This window comes from Prosopis cineraria, unplaced genomic scaffold (genome assembly GCF_029017545.1).
Source record: "Prosopis cineraria cultivar Desert tree isolate PC_DT_omini unplaced genomic scaffold, ASM2901754v1 PC1958, whole genome shotgun sequence".
Lineage (NCBI taxonomy): Eukaryota > Viridiplantae > Streptophyta > Magnoliopsida > Fabales > Fabaceae > Prosopis > Prosopis cineraria.
The window spans coordinates 1-25,425 of NW_026557283.1; the positions used below are offsets into that span (position 1 = coordinate 1).

General features: G+C 34.7%; 2 protein-coding genes across 2 annotated transcripts; both read right to left on the reverse strand.

The window, feature by feature from the left end:
- Positions 1 to 939: 939 nt before the first annotated feature.
- LOC129301203 (protein LATE FLOWERING-like) lies at positions 940 to 1,797 on the reverse strand. Its single transcript, XM_054939781.1, has one exon. The coding sequence runs from the start codon at positions 1,636 to 1,638 to the stop codon at positions 1,195 to 1,197; it is 444 nt and encodes a 147-aa protein (XP_054795756.1). The 5' UTR covers positions 1,639 to 1,797; the 3' UTR covers positions 940 to 1,194.
- Positions 1,798 to 4,717: 2,920 nt separating this feature from the next.
- Positions 4,718 to 25,420, reverse strand: LOC129301204 (sterol 3-beta-glucosyltransferase UGT80A2-like; the record flags this gene model as incomplete). Its single annotated transcript, XM_054939782.1, is given in 15 exon segments — positions 4,718 to 5,198; positions 7,048 to 7,197; positions 7,279 to 7,326; positions 13,711 to 13,787; positions 13,875 to 13,977; positions 14,593 to 14,723; positions 15,191 to 15,368; positions 15,471 to 15,528; positions 15,690 to 15,741; positions 15,744 to 15,752; positions 17,815 to 17,985; positions 19,355 to 19,466; positions 21,662 to 21,901; positions 22,298 to 22,479; positions 25,402 to 25,420. Coding segments are annotated over 15 exon segments (1,704 nt in total), but the record flags the coding sequence as incomplete, so codon positions are not given.
- Between the last annotated feature and the right edge of the window lie 5 nt (positions 25,421 to 25,425).

The following is a 25,425-nucleotide window of genomic DNA, read 5'->3' on the forward strand; positions in this document are numbered from 1 at the left end:
TATACACTTTTGATTCTACCCTCATTGATATCATCCATGGGATGATGACTATGATGAACGTGTGAATAATCCAAATTTATGAAGTTAAATTTATGAATTTCTATCTCTTGTAATTCGGTGGCTGTGCCCAAATGGTGAATTTGTGTGTTTACGATAATGTGATGACTTGTTCAGGTTAGTTGCATGTGTGTGATGTATTTAAGTGGTCTCACATCAATATTAACTTTGAAATGTAATTTGTGAATGAAATTTTTGAAAATAATTTAGTGTTTCAAAACATAAAATAATTTAAAAAAAGTTTATTAAATATATATTTTTCAATATTAATCATTCCTTCTTATTATATTCTTTCTTTTTAATTTTATTAAATAAAAGATATTTTTTAAAAAAATTTAAAATTTATATTTTTTTAAAAAATAAAGTTGTAGAGTTTATTTAGTAATTTTTTTCTATTTATAATTTTGTCAAAAATTATTTTATACTTTCTCCAGTTTAAAATATAAACCTTTAAAATTATTTTTTTCCATCTTATCCTTACATTTATTAATCTAGTTTGCTGTGTAGCCTAGGAGTTTATCACATATTCCCCATTATATCTTTTTGACTTTCTGATATGATATCTCTCATTAAATTTATTGATATAAATATTTTTTTTAAATTTAACTCATCATTAATAGTTGGAGTTAAGGATAAAAAACATAAATATAATTATTTTTTCTTTTGGACTCATTAAAGTTTTAGAACAACATGTAGCAAAAATAAAATAAAATTTTGTGAACATTCCAAGTGCAAATATATGCTGGAGCCTTCAAATCAACATTCTCTGCACCCACAAGGTCAACGGTCCCCGCCATTAAATATTCAATTCACTCGGAATTAGTACTGATGCTGTGCTATCAACTTCAGCATTTATATTTTCTACTCCCAACGCCCTTCCGGACTCGCTCTTCCACGTCCACTCTTCTCCACACTCACTATATTCCTTTTTGGGATTCACCCACAAGATCGATGCAACTTTTACACACTATCTTTTAATAAAAATCTTCTTGTTCATTCTCAATCAATGCAACAACCTCAGTTTATCTGGCGGGGGGAAAAAAAAGTCATAGTACATAGTATGGGTATATGGGGAGGAAACCAAACCCAGAAAGAGCAGTCTTGCTCAGTACGATGCATTATTTCATCTCAACAAGCCTATAGGCGCAGAGTCAAATCAAGATTTTGATCTTTCTCTTGACAACGCTTCAAGATGCCAATGCTGTGGTCGTCGCTTGTGAGTGACATGTTGCTGTGCCAATTCCCCAGGCCTCTGTCGCCAACATGTTCACAAAACAGAGAATTGCCGCCAAATGTAGGTGCAGCGTTGGGTCTGAAAGGGTAAAAAATCTGATGGGGTTGGAGGTAGTGAAGACTTGAAGCGTGAGAAGCGAGGAACAGGGGAGGGCAAGCAGAGGAGCACTCCGATGCCCTTTTAGCCTTTCTGGCAGCCGTTCTCTCTTTTTTGTGGGCATTTTGATGTCCTCCCAAAGCTTGAGAGCTGTAGAACTTTCTTGAACAGAACTGGCATTGGAAAACTCGACATTCTTCTTCTCCGTCTCCCACCCTTCGGACTGCCTTTTCCTCATCTTCCATGTCCATCAATACACAGTGTTGAGAATGGCAAAACCGGGCGGTGGGAGCTATAAATAGTTGAGAATAGGGATGGAGAGAGGTGTGCGTATGGGCTTGGGAAGTGGAAGAGAAGAGATAAGACACATTTCGCGCTTCCCAAACACAGCATTTGATTCATTCCACCAATTACTTTGTTTTCGTATTAGCATGATGCCACCCCATAGTTCCCAACTTGTCTCTGACAGCCTCGCCGTTTCATCAGCGTTTCTTTGGCTTCTTGTCTTCATAATTATTGCCCCCTTGTAGTTCTTTCCACCATTCAACATTCATCACTTGCCCTTCCACATTTTGACTCGTCAACTAGTTTCGCTATTAAAAAATTAATTACAAATGCTTCCATTTCGTGCATAGATTGACACCAAGAAACTACTCCCTCCATTTCGTGCATAGATTGACCATAATGAAAAGATTTAATGAGCAAATAGAATCTTAAACTATTGCTTGAAAATCATTCTGAATTCTAAACTCTTTAAATATGTAAAATAAATCCTAATTACTAAATTTTTAATACTGTTACTAAATTTTTATGATTTATTTTTCTACAAATTTAATCTTAATTATTATAATACTTGCATAGGCAGTAACAGTATTAAAAAAGTTAACAGTCAGGTTTATTTTATATGTTTTAAAAGTTCAGGGTCTAAGACAATTTTTGAGTAATAATTCAGGGTCTTATTCACTTATTAACCCTGATAAAAATGACATGTTCTAAAAATTTTACGTGGTCCAAAATATAAAATATTTGATAACTTTTATAATTATTTTTTAAATTATATCTCTACTTTATTTATTACTCTTTTTTTTAATGATGTGTTAAAAAAAAAGATACCTTGTATAAAGTATTTAATGAATATATAATTTAAAAGATGTAAATCTTTTTTAAGAAATTAAAGTTTCAATCAATATACTTTAGAGCCGTAAATTAGTTATTAATGTTTTATATTATAGTCTAAAGAAACTACCTACAATTTTATTTATAAGTTTTTTCTAACTACATTACAATATTTAAATTATTGATATTATCTTAAAAAAATTTTATAATTAATTTTTATTAAATGACTCATTTTTAAAAATAAATTATAAATGAAGAAAACTAAAAAAAAAATCGGCTACTCTACAAAAAAAGAAGGAAGAAAACCAAGATTCTCAACAAGCAAAAGTGAAGACAGGGATGCAGTGCCGGTGCTAGTTTTGCAAGATTATCAACTTCCACGTTTTTCTCTCCGAAGAAATCCAAGTTCAACAGTCCAATCAAGAGAAAACATATTGTGGCATTTCAAGGATCAAGTTCCAAATTTCATGAACATCATTATTTCCATCCTTGATCAGATTAAGGGCCTTTGGAGAGTCATTTCTCAAACAAAACATCTTATGTCCCTCGTCCCTGGCTAAGATTGGCAACATGAGGTTCTCAATTGTGCAATTTTTTACTCTCTACTCATCGAAAATTACAGAGGGATAAGATTAGAAAAAAGTTATTAATGACAAACTTTTTTATGCAAACTGACTTATGAAAAAGACTATAAATTTCCTTTAAAAGATGACTTATATATGGGACTGGAAAGAGTATATACTCCCTCCAATCCTATTTAAATGTTACTTTAAAGCAAGATTGAATTATTTTTTAAGGTTCTACTGTAGCATTGCACCAACTAAAAGTTAAGAGTAAATATAGAAAGAATATGTAAATTTAAATCTCATTAAGTAAATGTAAATCAATCAAAAGTATCTTATAATTATGAACGAAGGGAGCATAAATCCTGATTAACACAAAGCAGAGAAAACAGAGGAGAGGAGAGCATTGATTGAGGGAGGCTGAAAGAGCATAACGGCAGAAGGGACCAATGAAAATGGAAAGAGAAGGTTGGGAGTAAGTAAGAGCATTGTGCAGAGAGCATTGGGCAGTAATAATGGATGGGATGAGTTGTTGGCTCTTTCCTTCCCTTTCGCCGATAAATGCTCTGACCACAGAGCACTTCGAATTGGGAGATTATGGGGCTAAGCCCCTAGTGACTCCTAACATCCATACTTCTACCTATTCATTCTCTAGTCTCCATTATCCGCTGCCACCACCTTGCAATTGCCCACTCCTTGCATGCCCCCTTTGCTTTCAAGTCCTTTTCCAGACTTGTTCAATCCAATCAGTTATCCCCTTTACATCACTCTTCTGACTTTTGCTGTAATTTAGTGTTAACATATCTCATGAAAATTAGCCTGTCAGTATTTTAGTATTTCGTCTAAACGCTGGCTTATCAAAAAGGCAATGGTCACATTATATTACAGTGAAAGGTGCAAATATATCCCCTCACTTTAAAAAAAAAAAAATTACATATATAAATTTTACAACTTTGCAACATCTACTTTTAATATTTTGTACTTTATAAATTAATAAGATAGTTGAGCTCAAAAACTTATCAAATTTTAGTAGCCAAGATAAAACATAGAAAGCATATTCATATAACAAGCCATATTAATCTATTCAGTATAACTTTTCACAAAAAAAAGGAACAATTTATTTATATTATTATAATTTTAGTTTTAAATGTAATTATTATTCTTTAATTAATAAATTATTATTTACCAAAACTAGTAAGTTCTAAATTAAATTATCATGCATTCCTGGAGACTGCCAAAGGCAAAATTCTAATTCAAATGTTTGTTGTGGGGAATAGGCTGGGATAGGAGTACATTTAATTATTAACAGACCAAACTTGTTAAGGTGCACGTCTCAACATTTTCTGCTGCAAGTTGTTCTATGTACATGATGCTCACGTGATGGGATATAATATCCCACCACCCCTCCCCCTGACCCAAAAAAAAAAAAAAATAATAATAATAATAAAATAAAAACCCGGAGCACAAGTTCCTCATTGAAAGAACCATACTGCTTCACTTAAAAAGTATTGCTACACTAAATCCACTGCATTGAAATCAACAAACAAGTTCGCCAACCATGTAAGTTGTAATAATATTCCCAGTGACAAGCTGATGGTAAATAAAGAACTAAGATGACAAAAACGAAACCTCGTCTATTGATCTTGAAGGATGTAAAATACAAGCCCTTAACACTGTATATTAGTAATAATTAAGAAAGAATGAATATACTGCTTTGATCAAAGCAAACAAAATAAAGAAGTACAATTCAACCTCCGATCGTACTGTAAGTTAAGTATCAATCATCCCGAATTAAAATAATTACATGCATCAACACTAAAATTGAATTTTGTCAAGAAAAGCATGCACAGTAATCAGTAACCTTATGGTAAGGGAGAAGGGTTGAGCACATCTTATGATCATAGCATCAATTAAAAATATAGATGAAATGAGTTGGGGACTGAACAATTTGCATCAAATCAAGAACAACCAAAACATCTACTTATAGATAAAAAACTTGAGGGCGCTGGCTCTGGCTCTGGCTCTGGCTCTGGTTTTTTCCGAGGAAGCTGCTTAAAAAATGCTTTCACAGCTCCTTCTACACCATCTTCATTTTCCATGGCTTTGGCAAGTTCTACTGCACGTTCCTTTACCTGGCATGATATTTGCGTAAGGACACATGATAGTTAGCTTATTCCAGAATGCACCATATCAAATTTGACAACATTCATCAAAATCGAATTGCTTAGCTCAACACCTAATCCCTCGGCAGCAAGGTTAATGTCAGCTCACAAGTTCTTAAAAGGAAGTATACATACAACTCACTAGCTTGTTCAACAAATATAACTCAGAACGAAGTTTAATCATGAAAATCCAGCATAAAGAGCTTCTGCAATCTGTGATTGGATATATTAACCATATACTGAGGGTCTCAAACTTGTGCATCGCAAATGGTGTCCACCATGCTATAAAAAAAATGTGTCCGCCAAACAAATCTAGCACAAACAATTTGCTAAAACCAAGATATGAAAACACAAACAATCATGTTTATCTTATGAGTCCCTAGGGTCTAACAAGCTGCCACTTGATTTTTCTATATTATATCCAAACCTTTGACCACAATGACCCCGAACTCATAGTGAGAAAGGGTTACTGTTGGATTCATTGAAATACTGGAAGGGCACAAATAAGCACCTCTCCATAGAACCGTGTCCCAGGCATAGGGTATCCTATAAGCAACTTCCCACTTCAGACATCTAATTGGAAACTCGGACAAACTATGATGTACAATTCGTTAGCATTATTATGCAAAGCTCGAAAAAGAGGCAGTCTCCATTTTCAATCAGCAAACTTACTATGCGGCTAACTGCTGCTTCAATATTTTTCCCAACCCCCCACCCTTCCCTGGCAACACGAATTTCAAAAGCATATGCACAAGAGAGAATGACAATAAAGTTTCAAAAGGATAAATTAAAGACAGTTAAGTTCTCAACAAAATTTTCCATTAAATAAATTATAAATATCAATTCAAACAGTTATAAACAAGAATATGAATTGCAAACTAATTGTTATATTTAGAATTCAAACATCGTATTTGCAATTGAAGCTTTTAAATTTGCAACTATCTAAATCGATATTTACAACTGTTTTTTCAAAAAAATTTATCAAGGACCCAACTGTAATTAATTTCTTCTTATAGGACTTAAATTCCATTTTCTCCCTATATTCAAAGCAGTAAGTTAAACTAGTTCATTCAATTATCCTTGAGCAACATAGTGCAACAACTTATTACTATCAAACTTAACTATGATACCATAGGAGTCCAATTTTGATGCTCATCACTTGGTGAGCATCTAGACTGTCCATATGAAAAATATGGATGGTGTAGATTTATTGCTTTTATTTTTTTATTTTTATTTTAAAAAATTATAAAATTATAATAAATCTACCTTATCATTAATCTGAACAATACACATTTTAGTTGGATAATCTAATTTAATATTAATTTTTTTAAAAAGAATTTATAAATTGACTATCCAAACATACTCTAAACAGATTGGATCCTAAGTACGTCTGGATAGCCAATTTATAAAAATTTTAAAAAAAATTAATATTAATTTGGACCATCCAGATTAAATCTGTATTATTTAGATTGATAATAAGATAAATTTATTAAAATTTTCTATTTTTTATTTTAATAAATATAAAATAAAATATAAAATAAAAACTGAAAAATCAGGACGGTCCAGATTTTGCACTGAACCCAATCGCAATACTGTAGTCATGTAAGACTTCTCGTAAGCTTAGATTTTTCTTATCACAATCCACATATTCACAAATCAACATTACGAATGCATAATTCGCAGGCCAAAATAGACAAAGCCATAAGATTTTAGCCCCACAATCTTCTTTTGGATGAAGCAGGTTCCTCTCTGGCTCTCTCCAGGCTTTCAGTAGGATCAAACTAAATAAATTGACTAGTAGAGAGAATTTATTTTTCACCTTGGAATCTAGCATATAATTTATTGCGTCGACTAACTTGGGCAGTGAAAACTCATCAACTGGAATAGGTGCAGGGCCGACTCCTCTGGCATGTACTCTATCACCCCAGAACGGTTGATCGCCAAAGAAAGGAACTATGGTTGTCGGGCACTATCACAAAGTACAACAATAAGAAGAAAGCATAACCAAATAATATTATATAAAGAATTCAAGAAACTACAAATTCCTTACAGCAGCTTTTAACCCAGCAGCCGTTGTTCCAGCACCTCCATGATGAACCTGAATGTCACCTTTGTTTACTATTTTATCCAATAAAAATTATGCATGAAATTTCATCAGGAGAAACTGAAACACTAAAAGAAAGTTGGCAAAATATAACCCTACGGAAAATATAAAAAACACTAAAAGAAACTCGGCGAAACATAACCCTATGGAAAATATATGTATTTATAAATATTATTAAGATTAATAAAATGAACATAAATCTTCTGCTGGCACAGCCAAGTCTCAATCATTTAATGTTGCCAAGAGCTTGAATTCTACTCAGATCGCTTTATTCAAATCTTTAGTTTGTTAAATAATGCAGTCCCCCACACCCTTCTTATCATCCAAAGAGTGCAGCAAAGACATTCAAGCGTTACTGTATAAGATTTCATTGTGCAGTCACTGATCAACAAAGGTATAACAAACTATAATCCACACCTAACAATAAAAAATGATGCAAGTATAAATTTACTATCCTTTTTGCATTGAACTCCAACAACGTCTTATCCCACTAGGTAGACTCAGCTATATGAAATAGGCCTTATCCAGTAGTATAAACTACCAACGGAACTTAAGCACTTGCAATAAGCTGATGAGAAAAATAGCTAGTTATATATCAATTAGTCAACATATGACTTGACAAAAAGGAAGGGTTATCCAGCTGCCTTAGTCAGCATCAACACCAAATAGACTCAGTTATACCAGTTCATACAAGGTCGATGCTACATAATCACCATAGAGAAGGTTTATATCTTCCAAAAATAACAAATAGAATTGCAAGGGCAGGTTCATCCCGCATGGTTGACAAGAACTGCAATTCTCAATGTGCAGACTCATAATCAAACCTACTCTAAGAGACAGCTTGGTTGGCTTGAATTCTTGAGTGATCATGTTTTAAACCATGCCTTAAACACTCAAGTATGACCACCACCTTGTAATAAATGCATATCATAGTAATGAGTGCAATTTTCACACTTATATCGGCACCATTTTGGTTAATATTGATGCAAAATATGACTATCTCAAGGGTATTTCACATGATTTCATCCATCAATACTTGCAAGAAGCCATCAGGAACATAATCACATGAAATGAAGTCCAAAATCGCATCAAACCAAGCCAAAATGCACAGCAGCATAATCGGCACCAGTTGAGCTTGATCTAACACAGATTAGGATTGTGGATGGCAGAAAGACAAGTTACGAGAAGACCTGGCACCAGTCATGATGGTGCATGACTGACCTGGCATCAGTTTTGATCAGAAGGACGAGCTTTTTGAGCAGTTTTAACCTAGTAAACAACAAACAACAACAACAACAACAAGCCTTTATCCCACTAGGTGGGGTCGGCTACATGGATTGCAAGACGCCATTGTGCTCTATCATTTATTAAGCTTTTAGAAATATTATTAATTAAGAGATCACGTTCAACAACTTCCAAAAGTGTTCTCTTAGGCCTTCCTCTACCTCTCTTAATCGGACTCAAAGTTATATGTTCCACTCTTCTCACTGGTGCCTCCCTTGGTCTTCTTTGTACATGCCCAAACCATCTCAACCGATTTTCTACCATTTTTTCCTCAATAGGTGCCACCCTCACTTTTTCACGTATGTGCTCATTTCGAATTTTATCTTTACGTGTATGTCCGCACATCCATCGTAACATTCTCATCTCTGCTACTCCAACTTTATGCTCTTGCTGTCCCGTTAGAGCCCAGCATTCACTACTATATAACATTGCCGGTCTGATAGCAGTACGATAAAACTTTCCTTTAAGTTTATTAGGCACCCTACGGTCACAAATAACTCCTTTAGCTTTTCTCCAATTAAACCACCCAGCTTGAATTCTATGTGAAATATCTCCACTGATTTCGCCATCATTTTGAATAATGGCTCCCAAATATCTAAACTTTTCCACTTGAGGTATAATTTGATCTCCCAATTTCACTTCGAAATTATTTTCGAATAGTCCTTTACCAAATTTACAATATAAATATTCCGTCTTACTTCTACTCAGACGAAAACCTTTCGACTCCAATGTCCTCCTCCATAACTCAAGTTTGCAATTAACCTCTTCTCTTGTCTCTGCTATAAGAACTATATCATCCGCAAAGAGCATACATTTCGGGATTTCCTCTTGAATATGTTCCGTCAAAACATTTAAAATCAAGTTGAACAAATAAGGACTCAGAGATGATCCCTGATGTAGTCCAATCTTTATAGGAAAATCCTTTGTTTGACCACTAGGCGTTCTTATACTAGTTTTTACCCCCTCATACATATCTTGTATGGCTTTAATATAAGCAATCCGTACTCCCTTTTTTTCCAACGCTTTCCAAAGCACTTCTCTTGGTATACGGTCATAAGCTTTTTCCAAATCAATAAAAACCATGTGTAGATCTTTATCTTTACAACGATACTTTTCCATTAATCCCCTTAGTAGATAAATCGCCTCTGTAGTTGATCTACCTGGCATAAAACCAAATTGATTCTCAGAAATACTTGTCTCCAATCTCAACCTGTGCTCAATTACTTTCTCCCACAATTTCATTGTGTGGCTCATGAGTTTAATCCCTCTATAGTTAGTACAATTCTGAATATCTCCTTTATTTTTATAAATAGGAATTAATGTACTTCTCCTCCACTCATCAGGCATTTTCTTGGACCGTAAAATCACATTAAATAACTTAGTTAACCATCTCACCCCTTCTTCACCTAAACATTTCCACGCTTCGATAGATATACAATCAGGTCCGTTAGCTCTACCATTTGCCATTTTCTTAAGAGCTTCCTTTACCTCCTTATCACGTATTTTTCGATAGAATGACAAATTTTGTTCTCCTTCACCAGTTACTAAATCCTCCAAGTTACTAGATGAATCCTCTCCATCATTGAAAAGTTTAGAAAAATAAGTCTCCCATCTATTTTTAATTTCATCATCTGTAACTAAAATTCTTCCCTCTTCATCCTTAATACACCTTACCTGTTCTAGATCTCTTGATTTTCTTTCCCTACTCTTGGCAATCTTATAAATATTTTGCTCTCCTTCCTTCGTCTCAAGGTTCTTATAAAATTCTTCAAAAGCTTTGGAACGAGCTTCACCCACGGCTCTCTTAGTTTCCTTCTTAGCCATACGGTACCTCTCCCAATTTTCCTCATTGTTACACAAATGTATGGCTTTAAAACAGTTCTTCTTATACTTGATTTTGTCCTGTACACTATTATTCCACCACCAAGACTCCTTATCTCTCGGACCAGAACCTTTCGATTCTCCCAAAACTACTTTTGCAACCTCCCGTATCTTTTTAGCCATATCCTCCCATATGATGTTAGCACTTCCCTGAGAATCCCAAATTCCTTTATCCAAAAGATTTTGCTTGAAAATATCTTGCTTCTCACCTTTTAATTGCCACCACCTAATCCTTGGTGTTACTACTTGTCGACGTTTTTGGATTTTACTCATAATACACACATCAAGGACTAGGACCCTGTGTTGTGTCGTTACAGCATCTCCAGGGATCACCTTACAATTTTTACAAAGTTTTCTATCTGTGTTCCTAACCAAAAGAAAATCAATCTGCGACCTTGAGGCTCCACTTTTGTAAGTGATGAGATGCTCATCTCTCTTCTTGAAACAAGTGTTGGCAATTTAAAATCATATGCCAATGAGAAATCAAGAAGAGTTTGCCCTTCATTGTTTAGCTCTCCAAAACCAAAACCACCATGCACCCTCGCATACTGACCAGCTTCCCTCCCGACATGCGCATTAAAGTCTCCTCCAATAAAAATCTTTTCACTCTGTGGTATGTGTCGAATCAACCCCTCCAGATCCTCCCAAAATAATTCCTTAAGACTGGCTTCTGTCCCGACTTGCGGCGCATAAGCGCTAACAATATTAACAGTCTCACGTCCAATTATCATTTTTAAAGAAATAATTCTGTCTCCAATTCTGCTAACTTCTACAACGTTCTTCTTCCACTCCTTATCTATAATGATGCCTACTCCATTGCGTGCACTTACTTTTCCTGTATACCAAAGTTTGAAACCTTGAATATCCTTAGCTCTTTCTCCACGCCATTTTGTTTCTTGCAAGCAAAGGATATTGATTTTCCTTTGAATCATAACCCCTACAACCTCTACAGATTTACAATTTAATGTCCCAACATTCCAAGTACCAAATCTAATTTTGCTCTTATGGACTAACTTCTTTAGCCGCGTGCGTCCAGAATGACGCGGTAGCCCTTGCTCATTTAACACTACATCCGGGCGCCGATGCAGCGGCTCTAACTCACTTATCACTGTACTCGAGCCATGCAGCGCGTTACTTACGGGCAACGACCTAGCATTAACATTATAACGTCTATTGTCCATGTTCATGATAGATTCAACAAATTTTTACATTGGCTGTTGATGGCCTAACACAACCCTCCTCCTTTACCCGGGCTTGGGACCGGCTATAAACATAGGCGGAGTTCAGTTTTAACCTAGTAAAGCATCCATAAATTGGGGGACAATAAAAAAAGGGGGGGTTCAACATTGGTCATCCAAGAAGCAGCTAGAACTCATTTTAAAGCACTTTTGGAGCCTTTCTAAACAGAGATATCAAGGATAAGATTGAAAAAGAAGGCAAATCAAGGAGAGATAGACGGAGAACATCATTCCCACCAGTCAATTCTAAGTTTATCTTTTCCTTTATTTTTGAATCGATTTTTTGGGATTCTAGAACATCTTTATTGTTCATTTCATATATGAATTGCTAAATCCCCAAGCTAGATGTAAGGATGTATCCTAACCCACGGAAAATTTATTCAAACATTTGTTCCATGACTTTGTGTATTTGATTAATAGTTATAGATTGAACTCCTATTCATGTCAATCTTCTTTTTGCTTATTGTGGATTGTTTGTCTAACAATCTCTTAATCTAATCCTTGGAGCTAGGTGAGGACGGACAAGTGAAATCTAATTCTAGAACTAAGAAGTTAAACATGATATATCGAGATTAGAAATAGGTCTAGGTGGTTGTCATAGTTTAAGGTCATGGCTTAACAAGTTAGATTAATGTCAGTTCGATTGAAAGATAATTATGGTTAATTAGATTCAAACTAATAGACCAACAGATTATTAGGATACATTAGTAAAGTAATGATCACTATTACAAATGAAAAGAGTCATAGCTCAAGTTCATAATTAGTTCCCCAGAAGTTAAAGTCCAATTCCATAGTGACGTCCTTAGTGGTTGGCTGGTTGCATTGCAATTTTTATTTGCTATATTACTTTAGCTTATTCATTATAATCTCAACTCAACTGTATTGCTTCTTGCTTGTTTGGCCAAAATTAATTATAATACTCCTTCCATCCCAAATTATAAGACACTTTTAGACAAAATCTCACATACCAATAAACCTCATTAAATACACTTAACAACCTTATCTTTCCAAAACAAAAATATGAACTTTCAAAAATACCCATCTTTTAATATATTAAAAAGAGAATGGACGAAAATTAATTACAGAGAGAGAAAGGGTAATATTGGAATTGATACATTTAATGAAACCTTGATATACCCAAAGTGTCTTATATTTTGGGATGGAAAAACTCCTTCAAAAGTGCCCTATAATTTGGAATGGAGGGAGTAGTATATATAACTCCATTAAATGTTCAACACTAGAATACTCTAGGCAGTTTATTACAACAAAAATCAACCCTATATAGTTGTATGGGATTGCACTGATCAAATTTTTTAGTCACCACAACATATACTCCCCTATATGGTTGTTTAAGCCATAGCCCAACATACCCTTCCAAGTTTGAACCAAAAGAACTTAGTCAGCGAGCACAAAAAGTCCACAACTGCTACAAACTAGCATAATTACATGATGTAGGAAAAGGGAAAAAGGAGGAGGGAGGATAAGAGAAGAATGAAGGGACAGGTAGAGAAATTGGGAGAGTGACAACAATATATTCTGTATATTATTTGATAGACCAAACAGGTCTAACATTGAAATAACCTTAGGGCTATTTATAGAGCTCTAAGTACAATTATTAAAAATCATGATCAAATATAATGATTATTTAAAATAATTTAAACCTAAATAAGATAAAATAAAAGATAAGATCAAATATAATTCAAAACAAATTAAAGAAAACCTAACTTTTAAAGTAAAGATTACTAAATTCAAAATGGACTTGATAATTCTAAAATTTTCTTTTTTCCCCTTTTGGGCCACAGAATTCTAAGCTTTTCTGCACTTAGCATGAATCTGCAGTTCTCCATTCTCCCCCCCCCCTTCCCGATAAAAGCAGTTCTCCATTATTTCAACTATGAGAAAATTGGTGATTCAGCAATATCTAGGTTACTATCATAACGTGCTGAACCAGAGTAAACAAACTAGAAAATCTTACCACAGCCTTGCAGCGTAAGAATAGCCAATCATGAGGAACATTATCCAATAAGTATATTGAATCCTTTGGTTCTGCCACTGGGAAGAAGCATATATAATCAAAAATAAATTAATTAATTAATTAATTAATATCATAGGAGAAGAAAGAATAAGCAATATCCTTACAATTCCCTAGACCCCCCCATCCTTTATTGATGATGCCCCTCTGCCCAGTTTTCTCCAGTGCTTCTACAATTATTTGAGTCATTTTTTCTGGCTCTTCAACAGGCTGTAATAAGATCATGGCGGTGACAAGCAATGAGGTAAAACAAGTCTGATTTCTCTTTCCTATCAAGCCTTAAAAGTTTTTCAAACAAAATAAAACATTTGATCCTCAAGATATAAAATCTTTCAGTAATTCCTCGACACTATAGGATGGTAAACAAACACAAAATTCAGCATTCCGCAAGTCATAATAACCAGAAGGTCACTAACTCGCAGTGGCTTTTAAAATAGATTACAATGCCTAGTATGGGGTGAAACAAAAAACAAAAATATAAATCCTTAAACCTTATTACAATTGCGTCAAGATTTGCAATCTAATCCAACAATAAAAAATAGACAAGGAAAAAACTCAGATTGTGTAACTCTCATGATAATAATAGTTCTAAGGTCCTTGATTTTAAAAATAGACAATACAACTTTGCTTGTTACTCCATGTATCAAAGTAAATGGAAGCAAGATAACACTTGATAGATACTTTGAGGAGGTACCTTGTCATCAGAATCCATTTTGTCACTCAGTAAAAATGATGAGTCACCAAACCATATTCCTAAAGCTAGATTCAGCACAGAGAATTCATATATGAATAAAAGACATAAAAAGTGGGTGTAAGAAGACTCACCAGGCTACCAAATCCAACATAAATGGGCTTGTCACCAGCTTCAAGCCACTTTACAAGGGACTCAGCAGGTTCATAGTTTGATGCAAGATCAAGGAAGCAAAATCCTACCACATCAATTTTTGGTCCCCAATCTGCCAACCAAGAAAAAACAGGGATTTAATGTTTATTCCAAAAGACTAAGCTTCAGAATATAGAATTAGTCGTTTGAATTTCTCAACACTGACCATACTGTTAATATATAACAGTAAAACATCCATATTGGATATTGAGAAACAGAATTCAACCTAGTAAAAGTTATTGAGAAATATCCTCATTGGATACAACTATTGCCAGTCAAGAGAATCATGCCATAGACCTTTCTATTCATTGAAATGATATTTTTATCCATTACATCTAACCACAACGGGAGACCAAGGAAAAGAATGAATATATATAGAAGTTAATTATTTTTATCATAAAGAATATGAGCAGAACACAAAGCACTAGAGTCATGCAATAGAGGATTCAAGAAATCTCTGCTAGGATATAGAACAGTATCTATCAACTCCTAATAAAATGACGACATAAAAAGCATTAAAAAATATTCTGAAGCAACCACCTTTTGGTTTAGGAACAAGGTGAGGACTCCATATATATGCATGTGGAACATCAGTGTCTGAGCCTTGTGAACCACTTAGATATGTGACTGGTCGCAATTTCAGCTTTTTCTTCCTAAGATCATTAATCATGTCCCGTATTCCCAGCCAAATCAATGAGTCAACAATTTGATATGAAAGCTGAAAGAGTTAGAAATGATCAGTTTTGAGCAAAATAAGAGGGCAACCGAAAAAAGGGGGAATGAAAGGAAGATGATAACAGATACAAATTAAATAACTCACCCTGTAACCAGCTTGTTGCTTTACACGGGACAAAGGATGTGGAAATTCACTGGTTGGACTGGAAGGAAAAGGAAAAATACATATAATAGATACGAATCCCCCGCAAAACTTAAACTAACACAATCAATAGGTAAAGAACATGAATAAAAAACAATAGACTGAAAAATAACTGAATGAAATTGTGAAACAACAAGATCACATTACCAAGATGAGACTTACGTCCATGGCATGGTGAAAAATATATGTATTGGAATTTTCAGTGCCTCTGCACGTGGGTATGCCCTAAAGAAGGATATTGCAATTTCAGACCAGTCAAACAATATAATTAACAAGCAGGCAGAAAAAGGCATAGTAAAAACAAAGAAAAGAGCAGTATAGAAACAGCAACCAAATTAGAAAGTAGAAGCAACAATTATTCCATGATAACATATCTTATCTAGCAGGGACAAGAAAAGAAAAAAACTGGAAGCCAGTGAGATATAAGACAGCATGGCATATCATCTTGCAACTAAAGTTAGAATATGATGAGAAATATAGTCTATTGATGGAGCTCAAGGTCTCTTTCTGAGGCAGATTTTCCAGACCATTTTGATTCACAGTGATAAAAGAAATATTTTAATGGATCTTAAAATCAGCAATCAATCAATGGAATTATGGAATTATATAAAATGGAATTCTGTAAACATGCCAAAGATTCAAGGGAATAATATGGAAGCTTTCTTCCATCCAATATTCATCTATCAGTATTTAGGTTGAGAGGTTCAGACAAATTATGATTTTAAGTTAATGAAAAGTTCTATCTGTCAAGAGCACCTTTAAGTGCAAGCAATGGAACAAGCCATAAATTCTGTGCAGAAGCCTTGGGCGAGAGAAGGCAATTTAAGTTTAAACATCAATTCGAAGGGTAACTGAAGCTGAGGGCCTTTTGTTTCTTTTCTTCTTCTCCTCCTCCTCCCTTTGTTGTGGTGCATTGAAGGAAAATCGCCTCACAGAGAAAAGGGTTAAGAGAAGGTAAAGGGGTGAGAAACAAAGAAAAGGAGGGAGAAACAAAGAGAAAATTGGGGGGGGGGGAACTTGGAGGAGAGAATGAGAACAAAATTCTTAACTTTATTCAATTCATAAAAAAAAAATAGTGCTCCTAATAGAACCCTAGGTACAATTGTTTAAATAATATAATATAAAATAATCCTAAATAAGATAAGACAATTCCCAATAAGATAGGATAACAGGTTAAATCCTACAAATCTGGATCCAAACTAATTTTATTTAAAGATAATATAACTCCTAAGAATTTAAAATAAAAATCACACAAATTCAATGTGATCAAATCCTAAGGTTCCCAACTCCTGATAAAGTCTTCCATTTTCCATTATTCTTCCCAGCTTAAAAGACCTCCTCTAGAAAGTAAAGTTGCCAATGGGACTCCATGGACCTCTTTAGTTATTAAAGTATCATAGACTCAAAACAATTTAAGGGGTATTAGTCATTAGTGATTTTGTCCCAACTATACTCTCAGGCAACAATTCTAAGATGACCTGACTCTGATGCCAAATTGATGGAAATGGAGGAGGGGAAGGAAGTAGAGAGAAGGGGACAAGGGAGAGATGGAAAGAAAGGAAGGAGAAAACAAAGAGAAATTGAGGGGGCAAGAAGAATTTAAGAGAGAGAGAGTGAGCACAAAATTCTTGACTTTATTCAATTCATCAAAAAGGTCAAATAATTAGAGAAAAATAGGGTAATTTATAGAACCCTAGGTACAATTATTTAAATAATAAAATCTAAAATAATCCTAAATAAGATAAGACATTCCTAAATAAAATAGGACAATAGGGTAAATCCTATAAATCCTAATCCAAACTAATTTAATTTAAAAGATAATATAAAACCTATGAATTTATAAAAAAAAGATAAAATAAATCTAATCAAATGCTAGGGTTTCCTACTCCTAACAGGAATCTTCGATGACATATCCTTGCAAGTGCTTAAGGGAGAGGAATAATCATAGATTTGAAGCACAGCCTTTCTATATAAATGTTTTATTTGTTCAAAGTTCTACTTTATTCCTGACAATGATCCCTTTGCTGAGTTTCAAAAGTCACCACCCAAAGCTTGAAGCATAGTTTGCATTCTCCTGTTCGCATATTGCTTCATTTTGACCCACAGAAGCTACTAATGTAATGACCATGCCCCATTTGGCTTGAAGACTTTGTCTAAATCTTTAAATTTGAAATTACAGTCATGCCAGCTTGATAGATCCTAATTCATCACAAGAACTTGAAAGGCAATTATCAGTGCACAAATTCAATACATTATATTTTCAAATGTAATGATCAAGAAAACATACCATACGCTGGTGGATTGGCAATGATTGCATCCGCTTTGAAGGAGACACCAGAATCCATATCAGGTTCCTTACAGGCTGGAAGCAAAGAGTTGATGATATCCTTGATCTGATTTCGCTGAATAGGTATCTCAGAAGGTCCTGATGGCAGGAAGCCCTTATTCTTAACCATATCTGCTCCAGAAAGGAAAATGGAAAGTTACAATACAAAAATAATTATAAAGAAGACTATAATCCCATGATCTGAACTCCACGAGTACTTCATTCATGACAGATATATATATATATATATTTTTGGTAGAACATTCATGACAGATTAAATCAACAGACATCTGTTTTAGACCATTCCAGGAAAACAAGCTTCATTCGAGGAGGAAAAGAGCTTGCTGCCTAGAAAATGATTAGGGTGAAGAAAATATATTACACAGCCAAATTCTTGGCAAGAGTACACATCCAATTTTTTAGCCATCCATAACTTAAAAGAGAAACAGTTACAAAACCACAAGGGGGTTAATAAAGCAGGATTTACAATGATTTAAGATACACATACATAAAGTTCAAACAATCTAGTAACAATGGGTCTCACCAAGCGGGCAAGCACAAACTTTTCTTGCGACTCAAACGTTTCTTATCCTTGCCACTTGCTCTAAAGATAACAGAAAACAAGACATAGAAGATGGACATGGCGAATTTTAGGACAAGCAAGAGGATACAACCTCCATTTCAAAGCATCTACTGGTTAATGTAATAACATGCACAATAATAGAGATTTATAGTAAAATTTTATGTTATTTGACTAAAATATCGTTGAGTAATGAAGAAAGAGTATTTGAGATCAGTTGACATATGATTGTTGTAATTAATGAAGGGTAAAATTTTACAAAAATAATTAATACTCGTTGAAATTTTAAAGTGACAAAGATTTTGAAAATAAAAAAAAAAAAAACACAAGACTTCAAAACATATTTTGAAACAGCTTACATAGCTAAGGAAGTAATTTTTTTTTTTTAAAAAAAAAGGAGTGGCTAGAAATTGATTGTCCTGCACTACAAGCTTGTAAAGTAGTCCCAATGGCTCGTATCTAATAAAAAAAAATGAAAATATAAGCACACACATGCACAGCCTTCCTAAATGCAATTTAGTCTCTGACAACGGGACAAAAAAAATTCCATTTGGTTATGAGAACCAACTGTGAAAGATCTAACAAATTAGAATATTTTGTAAAATTCTTTCATAAAAAGGGGAAAAAAAAATTAATGGATAAACATGCACATATCACACTTGCACATTATTAAGGTGAAAAGCCCCGACAAGGATGCAATGCAATAATATCAAGAAACACCTAAGCCAAATTAATACAGCGTGCCAAATGCACCATATACAGTAGCACTTTGAAACAGGCTGAGTCAGAGGTTCTTCAGAAAATACCCTTAAACCAGTTTCAACCACAAATACAAAACCAAAACACAAAGAGCAGGAGGACTGATAAACAATGATCACGCAGATAATTTAGTAGAAATGTACATGGGTTTATGGTACATACAACCAGCAAGGACTTTTGGATCACCGCCTAAACGATAAAACTCCAAGCCAGCTGTCAGGACAAACTCCTTAAAATTTGAATGAGTAGCTAATCTAACACGATGACCATAGTCCTGCACATAAATGCATATAAAAGCCTCAAATTTTAACTCAGAATCTTCAACAAAACCGAAAATTTATAACTTCAAATTTCACTGGACACATAATTTTCTGTAAGATAGTTATTTGAACAATTTAATAAGCAAATATATTTCACCAATAGAAGTTGGAGTAACGTATCAAAGTATACTCAATATCAATTAGCAGCTAGTAAAAACCTTTGTGCAAGGAAGGAGATAATTACAAAGCATTAACCTGGGTAGCAAAGAACAAATGCTGCAGCAATTAGGAATGAAAATGGAGTAATAGCATTTATTCAAGCTGTAAAAGCGGAGCAATAATCAAGACAGCATATAATATCAGGCAAAAGTTTAAACAAAGACTTTCAAATGCCATTAAGACATGAAACACCCAGTATCATTTCAATGTTGCATCCCAATCTAAAATAATTTTTGGAAGTTTGACCTGCTAAAATGCAGCCAAAGCATGTACTTCAGGACACTACAACGTGGACTGACTAAGACATATAAGAGAATTAAAACAGAATAAGGGTAAGATGAAAATTTGCTGGGAAGATCATAAAAATGAGAAAAGGAGAATTATGTCTGCCTGCAATGCATTGTTTTCTTCTAATATAGTCTTTCCTTTTGTAAACCAAGAGAATTGCAGCAGTAATTTCCTTTATCTACCAACGGGATGACTACTTAGCCTTGACAATCTACAAGTGACATACACCAAAGTTTTATCTGCTCATACTTTATTAAGCAGCACGATAGATAAGATATAAAGAATACAAGAAGCATTAAGGTGAAGTTCATTTGCCAATAGAATCACGTAATTGATTATTCAGTAAATGCATAAATATCAAAGGTGTCATCTAACTCAGTTATCACCTGTAAAGAAGGTTGATATGCCAATTCAAATGTTTTTATAGCATGAAAGTTATGAAAGAATAATTGGACACTCACAATACATGTTTTCAGAGTGAATGACACCAAGAAGTAGAGTGAGGAAACAAGCAGGCTCAACCCATATAGACATAACCCTTATGGGTTTGGGCATGAAAGTCCTATTACCCAATAATTGACTATTTCTTCAAGCCCTACCTTTATCGATTGGGCTCAAGACCAGGTCTAAGAGCCTAATTTTTATTTTTTAAAAATTAAGTTTGTCATTATAAAATTATATATTTATGCTTTAAAGACAAATGAAAATGTTCTAAAATCCAAAATAAGTAATACAAATCATAATTTTAAAGTACAAACACATATTTAAGATTTAAATTTAATCCAATGATATGAAGTACCTCAATTTTGTGAGGTCAAAATAAAAATGAATTTAAGGAGGTAGCCCTATCACGAGTCCAAAAAAAGATTTAGTGTGTGTTTGATTTTCAATTTATATTCGACAAAAATCCATTTCAAGGATACAACTGTTTGTTAGATTTGGCAAACATACATTCCAAATGTGGTTTGAGTGTACTTTTGAACATTACCCAAATAGACCCTTAAATAGACAACTTGATGGGCTTGGCCTTATTCTCTGCTCTACCAGGAAGCCTCTATCAACCCTCCCTAGGCATTCTCCTGATATTATTTCCTCATAACAGAGTGATTACAATTAAATCAGATCAAGAGAAATCTCAATAACTAAGGAAATTCTCTCAATCTGTTATTCAAAAACAGATAACAAAAATTATAACAGAAATTAAAAAAATATATAACACATCCACATCCAAATGAAGCTCAAAAAAGGCTCCAAGGAATCCCATAATCACAGAAAAAGCCTAAGGCAATGGTTTCTGAACACCAAGTTTTCACAACGCTACTAATAATTGTGAAGCAACTTAGAATATTCAGAACTATCAATATTTTAGCATACATTTCCAGCAAATTCAAAAAATTATCACTGATTTTCTTTTAGATTTGAGAGGAGTTAGGTGGCAATATGTTGATATGAGGCGCTTTCTTTATGCTCTGGACTTGGTGTCAGCATTCCATCTTGAAACCCCAAGGCTAAGCCTTCTAGGAATCACTACTGGGACCAATTTCATCAGTTGATGCAAGGTGCTTTCTTTATTCAGTAAAACGTCTTACTATGAAGTATGAACAACATTTTTTTTAAACCATTGGAATTGGACTCTCACAACTTCTACAAGGGGGTGAAAAAAATCATATAAAAATATAAGGACAAGCAAAATTTGATATACCTGCAATCGTTTGCCTATTGCAATAAATGGTTGCACATCACCACGTGTGCCAACAATAAGCATTACTATCTGTAATGGAGGTATGTACTGAAGGTCTGTTGCATCAAGTGAATCATCATCAACTACATTATCAACATGTTTGGATCGAACCCTAAGGGCTTCAGGTTCTACGTCTCCTGGGACATCAAATTCTACTGTCCCATCACCCTTTACAGTAGCTATTCTGTTGAACAATTTAAGCTGCACAATTATAAATTCAACTGAGGGTTCATGCCTATAAGCTTAAAATATAAGATGATGATGATGATGTGAAAAAATTACACCGTGAGTTTGAAAACTAACGTTAACCATTTTTTTTTTTCACACAAAGAGTTCATAAGGTTCCAATGAATGAAATTTTTATTGGCCAAAGAATTCCTCATTTCTCACAAGAAAACCAATTATGCTTAAAAAAAGATTGTCAAAACTCCACAATTTAGAATACCCAACAGTTGTATAATAATTGAAGCAGAATAGTAAGTAGCTACTAGCTAATAAAACTCCTACAATTAGCCATTGGAAGGGGGTTGAAAGAATGCTCAGAAACTAGGGAAGAGAGTAGGGAAAGCCAAAAGTTTCTAGATCACAGTGAATTACCTTCTGTTGGACAGGAATTTTCTCATCAAAAATCTGTGCCGCATCCTCAGGCCATAGATGTCTCTGTCTCTCTGTTTTGGATCTTTCCAACTTAGACTGACTTGAACTTGACTCCAATTTATCAGTATGTGATATTTCTACAGGTAATGTGCTCACTTTACACAACCCTCTCCCAGAAACGCCTGAGCAAGAGTAGGAAACATGAGTACCCTAGTGCTCATGGCACAAGCCCCACATCTAGTTAATCATAATTAATGTTGCAAAGAACAAAGATCATTGCTGATTCACAACTAGACAGTCTAGAAACCGCAAAATCCTTGAAGGAACATATACCAAGAAAAGCATGTAGAAGACATGATAAAGATAAAAAAAAAAAAAGAAAACGCAAAATCCAATAATCACGTGTGCACACAAGGCAAAGTGACATAAAGTTGCACTAATAATCAGCCCTTTAGCATAAGGCATCCAAGATGCTAAAGGTATTAGTATCTATTAAAAGATACTAATGACATTAGTATCTTTTTGAAATCATAACATAGCACTTTTAAAGAGCTAATGACACACACAAAGAGCACCTTTTAAAATGATATTAGTATCTATACAGTCATTTAATCATTTTACAACATGCTAATGACAAGATAAAAGGACATCAGCAAAAGTATGCTTTTGGTCCTCTTACTTTATATAAAGTTTCAATTTGGCCCCCTAATTTTATAAAAATATCTTTTCTGTCCTCTAATCTTAATATTGTTAGTCCCAATTTATGATTTTTTTTTTTTTGCCAATCAATATTATTTTGAAAAATTAAACTTAATATGTCAATATTTGAGAATATTTTATCTAACATCTTTTGTCAATGAAATGATCAGTGTTAGGGTTAGAAGATTGAAAAGACACCTTAATTTTATTAAAGGGTTAAATGGCAAAAATACCCATTAATTTTTTTTCCAAGAGCACTTAGTATCCTTAAGTAAACAAAGGTGCAAAAATACCCATAAGCTAGTCTTAGCAGCTGCAATTTTCCTCGAGTTGTTAACAAGAGCAAATGTCTGTTATTTTTTTTAGGATGCATCCCATAGTCATGCCAAGTGGTCAAATTCCCATAGGCCTTCCACTTCCCTCTCCTCTTCTTTTCTATCTCTCTCTCATCCCTCACTTGCCTCAACATTTCTGTTTCGCTCTCTCCTCTCCTCTCTCTCCCCTTCTCTCTCTCTCTCCTCTCTCTCTTTCCCTCACCACCATAGATTAATATCACCTTTGCACTGCTTCAAAGCCAACTCATAAATCTCCATAATCCTCAACACGCAAGTGAAATCCGACTTGGACTTCTTCCTCTTCTTCTTCCCATTTCCTTGACTCCTGGACTCATGCAACACCACCAACTTCTTGCAGAGTCTCCGGACCACATCAAGCTAAGCCTCGTATTCAGTATAGACTAAGAAGTCCCGCTTGAGAGGATTGAACGCCTAAGTCTATATTTGGATTTCCAACGCTAATTCACAATCTTCGCAATTTCACAGCAACTAAAGAGTCTACGTTGCTCAAGTTCATCGACCACATCTATATTGTACAATATCAGCCATTTTCAAGTCAAATCAAAGTAAACCAGAGAATTTGGATAAAAGGAAGACCACTGTGAAGGGAGTGATAGCACCAGCCCCAACGCCTAAAAAGAAAGCACCAATAATACCATCACATGTTTCTTCACCATTGATGGCCACAGTAACACTAACCCCAGCGGTGGTGGCAGAGACACTAGCACCTAATGAAGACATGCAAAAACCACCTCCTCATAAGAGTAGAAGGAGAAAGAAAAGTCATAAACACAAGCACAAGAAACATCAATTGCTCCTCCTCACCGTCCACTTCCCCCCATGACTGCCAACATGACCAAAGCTTGCCACCCCAACCCCTCTACTTTCTCTCGTCTCCACCTTCCTCTTCCTCTCTATTCTCACCTCCCATTGTAAGCCTAAAGCCATGCGTACAAGACCTGGGGAGCTCACTCTCCACAACCCCATTGACTCTATCGGCAAGTCTCCCTTCTCCCTCTCTACTCACCAAAGTTCAAGGTTCAAGGTAGATCGCTCCCCCGACAACATGGTTGTTCAAAATTAGTATTGACAACCTCAATGGTGGAATGCCCATGAGTAATGGGGGGCAAAGCAAGAGGAAGAGAGAGAAGAAAAGGGAAGGAACCACAGAGAGAAGAGAAAGAAAGGAACACATCAAAGGGAAGGAAACATGATTGTAGGACCCACCCAATAAAATTAACAGATGATTGCCCCTTTTAATGGTCCAGGGAAATTGCACCTATTAAGGCCAGTTTAGGAGTATTTTTGCACCCTTATTCACTTAAGGATATTGGGTGCCACAAGAAAAAGTTGATAGGTGTTTTGCCCTTTAACCTCTTAATCAAAATGAAACCTTGAATAAAGTTAAAGAAACAAATTAAGTTCCTAGGAAGTTGGATACCCTTAATTTAACAGCATTACATCCTCAGTGGCATTTGTCAACCCTGTTGACTTCCTTAATATTCAAAGTTGACTACTTACACGACAAGGAATTAGTCCTTTGCCTGGTTCCTAGGAAGTCGGATATCCTAGCGTATAATCATGCCAATCATGAGTAGCTAATCTCAGGATTGCCCGCAATGTTAACATTAAAATAAGTGCAAGTGCAACTGCCGGAGTGGATTACAATGGTAAACTATCCATTCGACGGAATCCCAAAGGTTCTTATGACCTCCCCCAGAGAGGTGCGCTCGGCACGATAAAAAAACAGAATTAAATAAGCCATCCCGTCTCCCACGTATTGACTTTTTTTGTTTTTTGTTTTTTTTTTTTGGGTGATGGTCAGTAATATTCCAAAGCCGTCCACTTTTCCAGCAATCAAGGAAGAGGTAACTATAATCAATAACATAAAATTTCAGAAAAAATCTTAAGGTATCTGATATCATGTAAAAACTCCATCAACTAATGGTTGCCTAGAGACAAAACCCAAATGCAATTTTCTTTCTTTTGTTCTTAATTTACAAAAGCACAAACTCAGCAAACGGAGGAGGAGGAAGAGAAGATGAGTCCAATAAAAGATGATTTACAAACCTGAAGAGCTACTGCCACCATTAT